General features: G+C 52.4%; 1 protein-coding gene and 1 long non-coding RNA gene across 4 annotated transcripts in view; one reads left to right on the top strand and one right to left on the bottom strand.

Annotated features, from left to right (window-relative positions):
- Window positions 1-9,126, bottom strand: part of LOC133355593 (cAMP-specific 3',5'-cyclic phosphodiesterase 4C-like) — a 44,464-nt gene extending 35,338 nt beyond the window's left edge. For all 3 annotated transcript variants that reach the window (XM_061572943.1, XM_061572942.1, XM_061572941.1), the window contains exons 1-2: window positions 8,821-9,126; window positions 6,305-6,651 (exon numbers count right to left, since the gene is read on the bottom strand). In XM_061572943.1, the coding sequence (XP_061428927.1) occupies window positions 6,305-6,642 (338 nt within the window). In that variant the 5' untranslated portion in view covers window positions 6,643-6,651; window positions 8,821-9,126. The remainder of the gene's footprint in view (window positions 1-6,304; window positions 6,652-8,820) is intronic.
- On the top strand, window positions 1,318-13,380 carry LOC133355594 (uncharacterized). Its single transcript, XR_009756703.1, has 5 exons — window positions 1,318-1,382; window positions 5,242-5,309; window positions 6,330-6,513; window positions 8,440-8,615; window positions 13,334-13,380. It is a non-coding gene; the product is annotated as an uncharacterized LOC133355594 (long non-coding RNA).
- Window positions 13,381-13,995: the final 615 nt, after the last annotated feature.

Genomic DNA, 13,995 nt, shown 5'->3' on the forward strand with positions numbered 1-13,995 from the left:
CGTATGTGTATACAGATATTTAGGCTCGCTGGAGTACTGTACGTACAGTACCGGAATACTGTATAACAGTACTGGAGGACAGTACCGGAATTATGTGCATACAGTACAGGGGGACACCACATGAGTACTGTACATACAGTACCGGAATACTGTACATACAGTACAGGAATACTGTACATACAGTACCGGAATACTGTATTACAGTCCTGGAAAACAAGTGCCGGATCACAGCACTGGAATACTGTACACACAATACTGTAATGCAGCACACGAGTACTGTACGTACAGTACTCGAGTACACGAGTACTGTACGTACAGTGCTCCAAACACGCTCCACGTGCCGGCTCCCCCACGCACCCAGTCACCCCTCCCCCTCGCCACGTGCTCCACACTCTACGCTTAGTAAGTTTTGTGTAAAGTATTTGTTGTTGTTCTTGTTGTTTTAATGAGCCCCGTCCGGTTATTATTCATGCGTATTTAATATCTTAGTTGTGTTGCGAAGTGTTGTGGTTTTTTTGGTAATCGTGTTTTGTGTAAACTAAATGTTTTTTCGTTGAACTCAATAATAATTATGAGAACGCACGGGCAAACGCGTTTCGGTTTACGCGATTTCACTTTAAGCGGGGGTCTTCGTCACAACCCAAACGGATATCGAGGTACGTCCGTCCACAAACACACAGCGTGTACACAACACAAAGATCCCCCGTGTAGCCTTAGCAGACTGTAGGGGCAAGTGCTGTTAGCGAGCACCTATGAAGGCCGGCACGGCACACGAGGGCGTGGGTGGCCAGCACTATATATATCCACACACACACGAACAATATTAATTTTATTATATAATATTATTATATTATATAACGATATTATTTTATTATTTTATTATATTATGTTTTATTTTTATTATTTTATTATTTCCATTCTACGTGACTTTACCGAAAGAACCAAGAAGATGAATCCCTGCAGTCACGAAAGCTTTAAATCAAAATTGGATAGAGTTCATCACTGAGCACGTGGCCGTGTGTTACCCACCCACCCCCTGTCCACTAACAGCACTTGTCCCAACAGTCCACCAATACTACAAGGGGGATCTTTGTCTTTGGTCAGCTGTGTTGTGGGGGGGAGCGGTGGCGCAGTGATTAGCGCACCGCAGCGTGAATTTTCAGAAATTGTCCCGTTTTGGCCTCCCCCCCCCCCCTCTAGGTCAACTCGGCCATAACTGAGTGTCTGCTACCCCGGTGTGTCAGTAGACATCAACGTCGGGGAGACAAAGGCGGCCCGGGGCGTGACGCTGACCAACAAAACCCCCACAGTGTGACGTGCCGGCCTTAATAGGTGCTCGCTAACAGCACTTGCCCCGACAGTCTTCATGTCGGCTGTAGGGGGTGAGGGGCCTCTGACACACGCAGCACTACACCCCCGTCAATCGAGTTGGAGAAAAGTGGTCACACTCACACAGCTACCGGATTATAAGACGCACCCACCGTCCCTCATCCCTCCCACCCTCATCCCTCCCTCCCTCATCCCTCTCATCCCTCCCACCCACCCACCCTCATCCCACCCACCCTCATCCCTCCCTCCCACCCTCATCCCTCCCACCCACCCACCCACCCTCATCCCTCCCACCCTCATCCCACCCACCCACCCTCATCCCTCCCACCCACCCACCCTCATCCCACCCACCCACCCACCCTCATCCCTCCCACCCACCCACCCACCCTCATCCCACCCACCCACCCACCCTCATCCCACCCACCCTCATCCCTCCCACCCACCCACCCTCATCTCTCCCACCCACCCACCCACCCTCATCCCACCCACCCACCCACCCTCATCCCACCCACCCACCCTCATCCCTCCCACCCACCCACCCTCATCCACCCACCCACCCTCATCCCTCCCACCCACCCACCCACCCTCATCCCACCCACCCACCCTCATCCCACCCACCCACCCTCATCCCTCCCACCCACCCACCACCTCATCCCACCCACCCACCCACCCACCCTCATCCCACCCACCCACCCTCATCCCTCCCACCCACCCTCATCCCACCCACCCACCCTCATCCCTCCCACCCACCCACCCTCATCCCACCCACCCACCCTCATCCCTCCCACCCACCCACCCACCCACCCTCATCCCTCCCACCCTCATCCCTCCCACCCACCCTCATCCCTCCCTCCCACCCTAATCCCTCCCACCCCCCCACCCACCCTCATCCCTCCCACCCTCATCCCTCCCACCCACCCTCATCCCTCCCACCCACCCACCCACCCTCATCCCACCCACCCACCCACCCTCATCCCTCCCACCCACCCACCCTCATCCCACCCACCCTCATCCCTCCCACCCACCCACCCTCATCCCACCCACCCACCCTCATCCCTCCCACCCACCCACCCACCTCATCCCTCCACCTCATCCCTCCCACCCTCATCCCTCCCACCCACCCTCATCCCTCCCACCCACCCACCACCCTCATCCCTCCCACCCACCCTCATCCCTCCACCCACCCACCCTCATCCCTCCCACCCTCATCCCTCCCACCCACCCACCCTCATCCACCCACCCACCCTCATCCCTCCCACCCACCCACCCTCATCCCTCCCACCCACCCACCCTCATCCCACCCACCCACCCTCATCCCTCCCACCCACCCACCCACCCTCATCCCACCCACCCACCCTCATCCCTCCCACCCACCCACCCACCCACCCTCATCCCACCCACCCACCCACCCTCATCCCACCCACCCACCCTCATCCCCTTCCACCCACCCACCCTCATCCCACCCACCCACCCTCATCCCTCCCACCCACCCACCCACCCTCATCCCACCCACCCACCCTCATCCCACCCACCCACCCTCATCCCACCCACCCACCACCCTCATCCCACCCACCCACCCTCATCCCACCCACCCACCCACCCTCATCCCTCCCACCCACCCACCCTCATCCCACCCACCCACCCTCATCCCTCCCACCCACCCACCCTCATCCCACCCACCCACCCTCATCCCTCCCACCCACTCACCCACCCTCATCCCTCCCACCCTCATCCCTCCCACCCACCCTCATCCCTCCCTCCCACCCTCATCCCTCCCACCCACCCACCCACCCTCATCCCTCCCACCCACCCTCATCCCTCCCACCCACCCTCATCCCTCCCACCCACCCACCCACCCTCATCCCTCCCACCCTCATCCCTCCCACCCACCCTCATCCCTCCCACCCACCCACCCTCATCCCACCCACCCACCCTCATCCCTCCCACCCACCCACCCTCATCCCTCCCACCCACCCACCCACCCTCATCCCACCCACCCACCCTCATCCCACCCACCCACCCACCCTCATCCCCCCACCCACCCACCCTCATCCCACCCACCCACCCTCATCCCTCCCACCCACCCTCATCCCTCCCACCCACCCACCCTCATCCCACCCACCCACCCTCATCCCACCCACCCACCCTCATCCCTCCCACCCACCCACCCACCCTCATCCCACCCACCCACCCTCATCCCACCCACCCACCCACCCTCATCCCTCCCACCCACCCTCATCCCACCCACCCACCCTCATCCCTCCCACCCACCCACCCTCATCCCACCCACCCACCCACCCTCATCCCTCCCACCCACCCTCATCCCACCCACCCTCATCCCACCCACCCTCATCCCACCCACCCACCCTCATCCCTCCCACCCACCCACCCACCCTCATCCCACCCACCCTCATCCCACCCACCCACCCACCCTCATCCCTCCCACCCTCCCTCATCCCTCCCTCCCACCCTCATCCCACCCACCCACCCACCGACCCACCCTCATCCCTCCCACCCTCATCCCTCCCACCCACCCTCATCCCTCCCTCCCACCCACCCTCATCCCACCCACCCACCCTCATCCCACCCACCCACCCTCATCCCACCCACCCACCCACCCACCCTCATCCCTCCCACCCACCCTCATCCCACCCACCCACCCTCATCCCACCCACCCACCCTCATCCCTCCCACCCACCCACCCACCCTCATCCCACCCACCCACCCACCCTCATCCCACCCACCCACCCTCATCCCACCCACCCACCCTCATCCCTCCCACCCACCCACCCACCCTCATCCCACCCACCCACCCTCATCCCACCCACTCACCCACCCTCATCCCACCCACCCACCCTCATCCCACCCACCCACCCTCATCCCACCCACCCACCCACCCACCCTCATCCCACCCACCCACCCTCATCCCACCCACCCACCCTCATCCCTCCCACCCACCCACCCTCATCCCACCCACCCTCATCCCTCCCACCCACCCACCCACCCTCATCCCACCCACCCACCCTCATCCCACCCACCCACCCTCATCCCACCCACCCACCCACCCACCCTCATCCCACCCACCCACCCTCATCCCTCCCACCCACCCACCCACCCTCATCCCACCCACCCACCCTCATCCCTCCCACCCACCCACCCACCCTCATCCCACCCACCCACCCTCATCCCTCCCACCCACCCACCCACCCTCATCCCACCCACCCACCCTCATCCCACCCACCCACCCACCCTCATCCCACCCACCCCAACTTTCACTTAAAATTACGGTGAATCAAAGACCACGCGTCTTAGAATCTGGCGAAAAAAATCCCATTTTGGTGGTTGGGGGGGTAGAGCTGTAGCAAGTGATCGTGACGAGGCAAAGCAAATTGTGTGGACTCATTCTGTTGAACGTCTAAAACTGGTTCACGTTCAATCTTGACTCAAAGCTTTCGTCACTGCAGGAATTCATATATTTTCCTGAAGACGACCGCTTGTGTTGCGCTAGTAACGTCGTAGTTTTGAGCTATTTTCTTTGAACCTATCTACGTGACTTTACCGAAAGACCCAAGTAATCTTGTTTCACGTTCCTCGGGTCTTTGGGTAAACCACATTGAACGTGGTTTCCACAAACTGTTTGGTTCTTTCAGTAAAGTCACGTAGGAATAAAATAAAATAAACCACGACGTTTCGGGCGCAACACAAGCGTCCGTCATCAGGTGGGAAAGAAACGTCGTGATTTATTTTATTTTCTACCCACGTCACTTTACCGAAAGAACCAAAGAGTATGGATTCCTGAGGCAACGAAAACTTCAAATCGTGGTTTTCACGTTAAATGTGGACTTTGTTATGCCCCCCGTTTAGTTTCTGTACCCCCCCCCTCTCCATCCACATCCCCGTGTCACGCTGTAGTGGTGAGCAACACTGGAGATTTGAAGTTCGTTTTCCCGACGCGGCAGTGAAACGATTTTATTTACCAGGTAAGGTCACACTTGATCTGCTGTGTAGCCCTTTAATTCAGAAGCCACCGGCCATCACAACATGATAGCTCAACGATGTGGCTTCATCATCATCATCATCATGTGCGGGAAGTTATAGTCGCAGCCGAGTTACTCTAAACGTGGGCTGATTTTGATTCTAAACGTGGTGGGCAAAAACCCGGAGGACTCGGAGAAAAATCCACGCGACCACGAAGAGAGAGAGAGACACGCAAACTCCAAATATACAGCAAGCGGTCATGGTCGAACCCACGACCTCCTGTATACCGGGTGAAGTAGTTAACATCTCCTAGCCACCGTGATGATGATGAGAGAGAGAAGCAAACTCCAAATATACAGAAAGCGGTCAGGGTCGAGGTCGAACCCACGACCTCCTGTGTACCGGGCGAGGGAGATTAACGCAAGTTGGTCGGCAGCTCGCGTGTGGTGAGGTAAAGTGTGGGTACTCCCTCTTCCAAGACGTACTGGCCAGCGTGGAAGAGTAGGCCAAATACCTTCCATAGAGGGGCCACCACAGAGGCCCCCCTCTACTGAAGGTCCTTTCCGCAAGCAGTGGCGTGAGCCGGCAATCGCAGGGCTGCAACTTTTAATCAATGTCAACAACAATATGTTTGTATAGCAGCGTCATTTATACAATTTGTGTTTACCACCTCTCACAATCTCCCACACACAAAGGCGCATACACGTGGGGGGGGAGGGGGGGGGAACAGGAGCACCTGCTGAAAAAAAAAACCCGCACGTGTGCGAGGGGGCAACACTCGATCCCCGTACACATCGGACAGCATTGAGTCCACCCTTTGCCGTACCGCCCTCTCCTGGCGAGCCAGGCTATGGGCTCTTCGGCGATCAAGGGAAAGGCAGCTGTGCAACATCTGTGCGGTGATCCACTAACCCTCGCTCTACCTCCACAAGACGCTGCATCACACGCCACGTGCATGGTTCGATCCCCCCCTTAATCTCCTCCTCCTCCTCCTCACCGTGTCTCTTCCCACTGCTCCTGAGCCGGTGCCACTCGCGATTTCTTCAGCGCCGAGTCGGCAGATCCGCAGTGGCCAATTCCGAGCAGGGCAGGGCCGATCCAGGTCTTCACCGGAGCCGTCCTCTCTTCCCTGAGCACCCGATCTTTCTCGGAGTCGGAGAGGACCCTGCGAGCGATGTGGATGCGCGTCTGCGGTTGCCGCCAGAGGTGCTTGGGAGGGCGTGGGTTACTGCACGGATCATGTTGATGGTGGTGGTGGTGGTGTTGTTCGTGATGGCTGTCGTGCTGTTGCGGCTGGGGTTGTGGCTGGGGTTGTGGATGGCAATGAGGGTCCATTTCTGAGCTCTGTCGTGAGTGCGCGTGGGAAAGAGAGACCCGGTTAGGAGTGAGCAGATTTGAGGCACGCACGAATCACGCACGTGGACACGCACACACGCCTAGACTGGTGGGACAGAATCACGCCCGGCCGCCTTTGTCTCCCTAATACCGACGTTGATGATGAACCACACTGGCTACTTACGCCACCACCGCCCGGCTGGTGGGCACGTACCCAACGAGAGTAGAGATGTGTGTCACCTTCGGCAGGCCGGCCTAACCAGTGTGGTGAAGTATGGTCCACTACCCCGACCCCAACTCTATACCCCCACGGTAAAAGCACTGATAACCCCTCCAGTATTTTATTGTGTTTTTGTATTATTATTTTATTATCTCCCTTCTACGTGACTTTACCGAAAGAACCAAGAAGATGAATCCCTGCAGTCACGAAAGCTTTCAATCGAAATTTAACCGCTCCAGTGTCTGACTTCACACCGTACATGGAGTTGGCCGGCTTAGGTGGAGGAGTGAGGAGGTTCTCAGACTGAATCGTGATGTATATGATCAGCAGCAGAACTCCTTCGACATTTGAACAGAGGTGGTAAAAACATATTTGTGTATTATACCAGCTAAGGCCCACTGAGCGATGTTTCTCTCTTTCAGAAGCGACCTGACCATCACAGAATGATAGCTCAACGAAGTGGCTTGTCATCATGTGGAATATTTTTGTTAGCAGTCATATACTCGGAACGCGTGTTGTTGATTCTAAATGTGGAGGGACAGACCGGGGGGAACCCAGAGAAAAAGCCACGCGGCCACAGGGAGAGAGAGACACGCACACTCCAAATATACAGCAGCAGGCATCGTCAGGGTCTGGAGTTAGTTAACATCTCCTAGCCACCGTGATGATGATGAGAGACACGCAAACTCCAAATATTACAGCAGGCGTAAGGGTCTGGATCGAACCCACGCGCTCCTGTACACCAGGCGAGGTAGTTAACATCTCCTAGCCACAATGATGGTGATAAGAGAGAGACACGCAGACTCCAAATATACAGCAGGCGTAAGGGTCGGGATCGAACCCACGACCTCCTGCACACCAGGCGAGGGAGTTAACATCTCATAGCCACCGTGATGATGATGAGAGAGAGAGACACACACGCAGACTCCAAATATACAGCAGCAGGCATCGTCAGGGTCGGGATCGAAACCCACGACCTCCTGTACACCACGCGAGGGAGTTAATATCTCTTCTACGTAGCGAATCAAACCTTTATGGCACAGGAGACAATACAGCAGCAGTCCTTGAGAAATGTCAACTTGTTACCAGCTCCGTGAGAGTGAAAGATGATAACTCCGCATATTTCCCAACAATGGCAAACTTCCCCCACCGTAGGAAGGATAGTTTTAATATTTTTAAAGCGTCGAAAAGTATCGATTTGAAGCTTTCGTGACTGCAGGGATTCGTCTGAATGAGACGCTGTCTTTCCGACAGACCTGTTCTTCACTTGAGGACGGCTGCTTGCGTTGTGGCCGAAACGTCGTGAGAATTGTATTTTATTATGTTTTATTATTATTTTATTATTTCCCTTCTACGTGACTTTTACCGAAAGAACCAAGAAGACGTCGAAAAGTAGTTGTTGTGGAAGAGTGAGATTTTTAAATATTTCATGGAATCACACACACGTGCTTTAACAGCCGTCAAAGAGTGAATTAGATCACATTGCCAAGCTCGCACTGCAGAGCCGTTCAAACCATTGAAACGTTCCGTCTATGCACCGTGTTTACGTGCGTTCTGTGTGTCTTTGTCCGTGGCAGGAGCGTCAGTGTCTAGTGTTGAGGGCAACTCTCCGCTACGAGTCCGGCCACCCGAGTTCGACACCAGCCCATGGTCACCGTCAACGCCAGCGACGATTTCACGAGTACCTGGAGCGGTGTGTGTGATCGTCAGTACTGGGGAGACAAAGGCGGCCGGGCGTGGTTGCTGACCACCCGTAGGTGCCACTCGCTAACAGCACTTTCCCCAACAGCCTGTTTATATACGGGCTACACGGAGGCATCATTGTTATGTTTATGACGGATCTTTGTATCTGTGTATGATCACATGAACTGTATTATGTGTATGTGCGTTGTGTACACGCGTGTTTATGTGTCTGTGTGTTTATGTGTGTGTGTGTGTGCGTACACAAACACACTCACCTTGACTCCGTGACTCCCCCCTTGTCTCTCTGTGTGCTTCGAAGTGTCTATGTGCCCCCCCCCCCCTCCTTGTCTTTGTGTTTTCCCCGAGTCTCTGTGAGTCTGCGTTTCTCAGTGTCTCTGTTTCTCCAAGTCCCTTGTTTCTATATATGTGCGTCTCGGTCTATAAATGTGCGTCTCTAATTCACATCGTGTCTCTCTGTGTGTCCCCAGGTCTTCAAGGCTCCCTGTGTCTCTCTGTGGTGTCCCTGTGTGTCTCCTCGTGTCTCGATGTGTCTGTGTGTGTCTCTGTCTCTCCCACGTAGATCCGTGTGTCTCTGTAACACCTTGTGTGTGTCTCAGTGTCTCCCCGTGTCTCCACTTTGTAACCGCGTTTGTGGGTGTGGCTGGGGAAATTGGAAAGGCAATACGGGCGTGGAGATAAAATAACACAACCACACACTGACCACAATCACAACCACATTGTGAACACAATGTCATCACAACCACACTCTAAACACACCCTAACCACACTCTAACCACAATGTCATCACAACCACACTCTGGCCACAACCACACTGACCAAAATGTAATCACAACCACATCCTAACCACACTCTAACCACAATCACATCCACACCCTCACCACAATCTAATCACACTCTAACCACAATGTAACCACACTTTAACCACGATCCGCAACCACAGCCGAACCACAATCCTAACTGCACAATCACAAACAAGTGAAGCCAGTTTTATTTTAGTTTACACACGTGACGCATTTCTGGCACAAATCTGCATCATCACATTAATACTCAAAACATAAACATCGAAAATGCTGTACACCAGAAACCACCCCATAACGACAACCACACTTTAACCACAATCTAACCACACTTTAACCACAGCCACACTCACCATAATCACAAACATAGCGTAATGACAACAAAACCCGAACTAACCACACTCTAGCCACAATAATAACCACCCCCTGACCACAATCACAACCAAAACTCAAACCACAATCTAGCCACAAATCACAACAACAATCTAACCACACTATAACCACATCCGAATCACAACCACACACAAGCTACAATCTAACCACAATAACAACACTCTTTGCAATTACAACCACACTCTAACCACAATCACAACCACATAGACAGGGCAGAGAGTGCTGTGAAGAATGATTATTTCCCGACAACGTTGCCTGTTGTATACAGTACTTTGTCTTTATAAAGCCACACACATACAGTCATATGTAACACAAGACACCCATTAGCGTCATTGTGGAGATTTAAATAAGCAGACCACCCGCCACTTTTCGTATCTGTCTCTCTACATGAATACAATTTTATACCACGACTCAACACATAACCCCTACTACAATCTAACTAATCATATATGGAAAATATTAAAGAGGGTTTACCCTCTCTGACAATAAAACAGGTGTTAAGATGTGTACCGTACACACCAAATAGAAACGTTTTGCAAGAAATTAAGTTCGCAATAACCAGACGTGCTTGTGGTGTATGCGAATCAGTTTTAAATACAATTCCATATAATATATTATCTGATAATTATCAGAGAATGCTTGTTTGTATGTTCACAAGTACCGTGTGTGATTAATACGATATTGATTCCTTCCAAAAGGTTTCTATTTGGTGTTTGAACATCTTAACACGTCCTGTTTTATTGCCAGAAAGGGTTCAAACTATTCTTATGTTTTCATACTTTATTACTGGCAAAAAGGTCCCATTTTGTAACTCATCATATCTGCCCCAACGTATAAATGCAATGTTGTACCATGACTTAACAAATACGATTCCTACAAACTGTTTACGGTATAGTAAGCCACTGGTGTGCACTCCGTCAGCGGAGACTGAGTAGCAAAGTGACACAAACTCTGCTGAAGCGCCTCTCATCAAGGCCAGCAGCAGACATCCACGTTGCCATCTCGGCCCTCAACACAGCAATCCTGCCATCACGCACAGGCTATGGGATCAGTGTTAGTCTGTGGATTCGGTGTTAGTCTGTGGGTCAGTGTTAGTCTGTGGGTTCAGTGTTAGTCTGTGGGTTCAGTGTTAGTCTGTGGGTTCGGTGCTAGTCTGTGGGTTCCAGTGTTAGTCTGTGGGTTCGGTATTAGTCTGTGGGTCAGTGTTAGTCTGTGGGTCCATTTTTAGTCTATGGGTTCAGTGTTAGTCTATAGGTCCAGTGTTAGTCTATGGGACCAGTGTTAGTCTATGGGACCAGTGTTAGTCTGTGAGTCAGTGTTAGTCTGTGGGTCCAGTGTTAGTCTGTGGGTCCGGTGTTAGTCTGTGGGTCCATTTTTAGTCTATGGGACCAGTGTTAGTCTATGGGACCAGTGTTAGTCTATGGGACCAGTGTTAGTCTGTGAGTCAGTGTTAGTCTGTGGGTCCATTTTTAGTCTATGGGTCCAGTGTTAGTCTATGGGTTCGGTGTTAGTCTGTGGGTCCATTTTTAGTCTATGGGACCAGTGTGAGTCTATGGGTCCAGTGTTAGTCTATGGGTCCAGTGTTAATCTGTGGGTCCAGTGTTAGTCTGTGGGTCCGGTGTTAGTCTATAGGTCCAGTGTTAGTCTATGGGACCAGTGGTAGTCTGTGGGTCTATTGTTAGTCTATGGGTCCGGTGTTAGTCTGTGGGTTCCTGTGTTAGTCTATGGGTCCAGTGTGAGTCTATGGGTCCAGTGTGAGTCTGTGGGTCCAGCCTATATAAAACCACTGTAGCCTGCACTCCTGTGACGGAGTAGGTATAGTAGTCTATGGGTCCGGTGTTAGTCTGTGGGTTCGTGTGTTAGTCTATGGGTCCAGTGTGAGTCTATGGGTCCAGTGTGAGTCTGTGGGTCCAGCCTATATAAAACCACTGTAGCCTGCACTCCTGTGACGGAGTAGGGATAGTAGAACTCCGTGATCTGTGTCTCCTGAAGCACTCTCATCGTGCGGAGGTGACAATGGCAGCCAGATCCCGAACCTATTCCTGCTGCCATCATGCTCAAGAAGAGAACTGCTACTTTGTGAACATACGATTACCGTGGAGGAAAACGCTGTTTGAAATCCATACCACTTGCAGCATGCAGCTCTGTGGTTACCTCCCAGTGTTCACGACTCAGTGTTTCCAATTAACCCCCAGCCCTGGTTCCAAGCAATTTAGGGAGACACGTTGCTAGGCAACCAGGTGACCGGAGACACAGGGGGTGAGGGTGGGGATGGGGACGAGGGTTGGAGGTGCGGTCGAGGTAATGTAGGTGTGATAATTGACGATTAGGGGCGACGTTTGGGATCCATATTTAGGGGGGAGTCCTGGCTGTGACGGTTATTGATCGGGCGGAAGCGGGCAACGTTCAACAATCATAGTCAATCCACTGCTGGATGAGGCATCCACACATTGTTCATCATCTCTCGTGATGCTGTGATGTGATGAATGCAGCCAGCACCTGCAAACGAGTGGGTTTCATCTCCTTGATACACAAACTCCTGTGGGGGCCGTGTCCCATCATTCGGCCCACTGGGTCGTGATTAGGAAGCCAACGTGGGTAACCCCCAAATATAAGCAAATATCCCCCCGTATGCCCTCGACAGACTTTTGGGTTCAAGTGCTGTTAGTTGTGAGCACCTATGAAAGCCAAAATGACACACGAGGGGGTGGGTGGCCAGCACCACGCCCAACCGCCTTTGTCTCCCCAGTGGCGATGTTTACACACCACACCAGACACTCATTCGAGGCTGAGTCGACCTAGGGGAGGCCCAGAACTGGTTGAGATCAGTCACCGGTGTTGGCCGTGAGCGGGAATCGAACTCGTCTCGCCGACTGTTGGGGCAAGGGATGCAAGCCAAAGCACCGATAGAGGTCTGCGTGTCTTTAACAAAATCTACCGGCAAGATCACCAACACAAATTTAATGTTTTGCCCATAATAAATTTATTACGGGAACAATGTTCAAACACATGACTGTAAAGCTTTCCTGACTGCAGGGATAAATCTTCTTGGTTCTTTCGGTAAAGTCACGTAGAAGGGAAATAATAAAATAATAAAAATAAAACATTAAATAATTCTCACGACGTTTCGGCCACAACGCAAGCAGCCGTCCTCAGGTGAAGAACAAAATAACTTCTGCGCTCTTTGCATAGCAAATTCTTTTGTCAAGGCGCTCTTCCCCCTCCAACCCAGCTTAAATATACGCTCCAAGCCTGGTGTTGTGTCATTCAGACGCTGTCTTCCCGACAGACCTGTTCTTCACCTGAGGACGGCTGCTTGCGTTGTGGCCGAAACGTCGTGAGAATTATTATATTATGTTTTATTTTTATTATTTTATTACTTCCCTTCTACGTGACTTTACCGAAAGAACCAAGAAGATGAATCCCTGCAGTCACGAAAGCTTTCAATCGAAAAAGACACATTTATATATTTACACGATCTAACTGCAAAAAAAAACCTGTATTATGCATGTACACATTGTTCACACAAACGGACCTCATTCAAGTAAACTCATCCCTCTTGTGATATTGGTTTCAGCTCTTGGGGCTCCCACTCAAAGCCACGATCGACGCCTTGACCGACGTCATCTCCTTTGGTGAGTGGACGAGGGGGGGTAGTCGCAGCTGCTGCTGCTGCTGTCACAGCGAGGAGAATCTTGGCCATGCAACTGCGTGTCTCGTACACTGTGCTCGAATACAAAGGCTCGCAAACTGCTTCGCGTAATTTTGACACGAGATGCTGTGCTTCATTTGGGTTTGAAAGTCACAACGGTCTTGGCAACGTACAGCGAGGGAAAAAAGTATTTGATCCCCTGCTGATTTTGTACGTTTTCCCACTGACAAAGACATGATCAGTCTATAATTTTAATGGTAGGTTTATTTGAACAGTGAGAGACAGAATAACAACAACAAAATCCAGAAAAACGCATGTCAAAAATGTTATAAATTGATTTGCATTTTAATGATGGAAATAAGTATTTGACCCCTCTGCAAAACATGACTTAGTACTTGGTGGCAAAACCCTTGTTGGCAATCACAGAAGTCAGACGTTTCTTGTAGTTGGCCACCAGGTTTGCACACATCTCAGGAGGGATTTTGTCCCACTCCTCTTTGCAGATCTTCTCCAAGTCATTAAGGTTTCGAGGCTGACGTTTGGCAACTCGAACCTTCAGCTCCCTACACAGATTTTCTATGGTGTTA

The sequence above is a fragment of the Lethenteron reissneri genome, chromosome 51 (assembly GCF_015708825.2).
Source record: "Lethenteron reissneri isolate LAM-NWPU_2019-01 chromosome 51, ASM1570882v1, whole genome shotgun sequence".
NCBI classification, from domain to species: Eukaryota; Metazoa; Chordata; class Hyperoartia; order Petromyzontiformes; family Petromyzontidae; genus Lethenteron; species Lethenteron reissneri.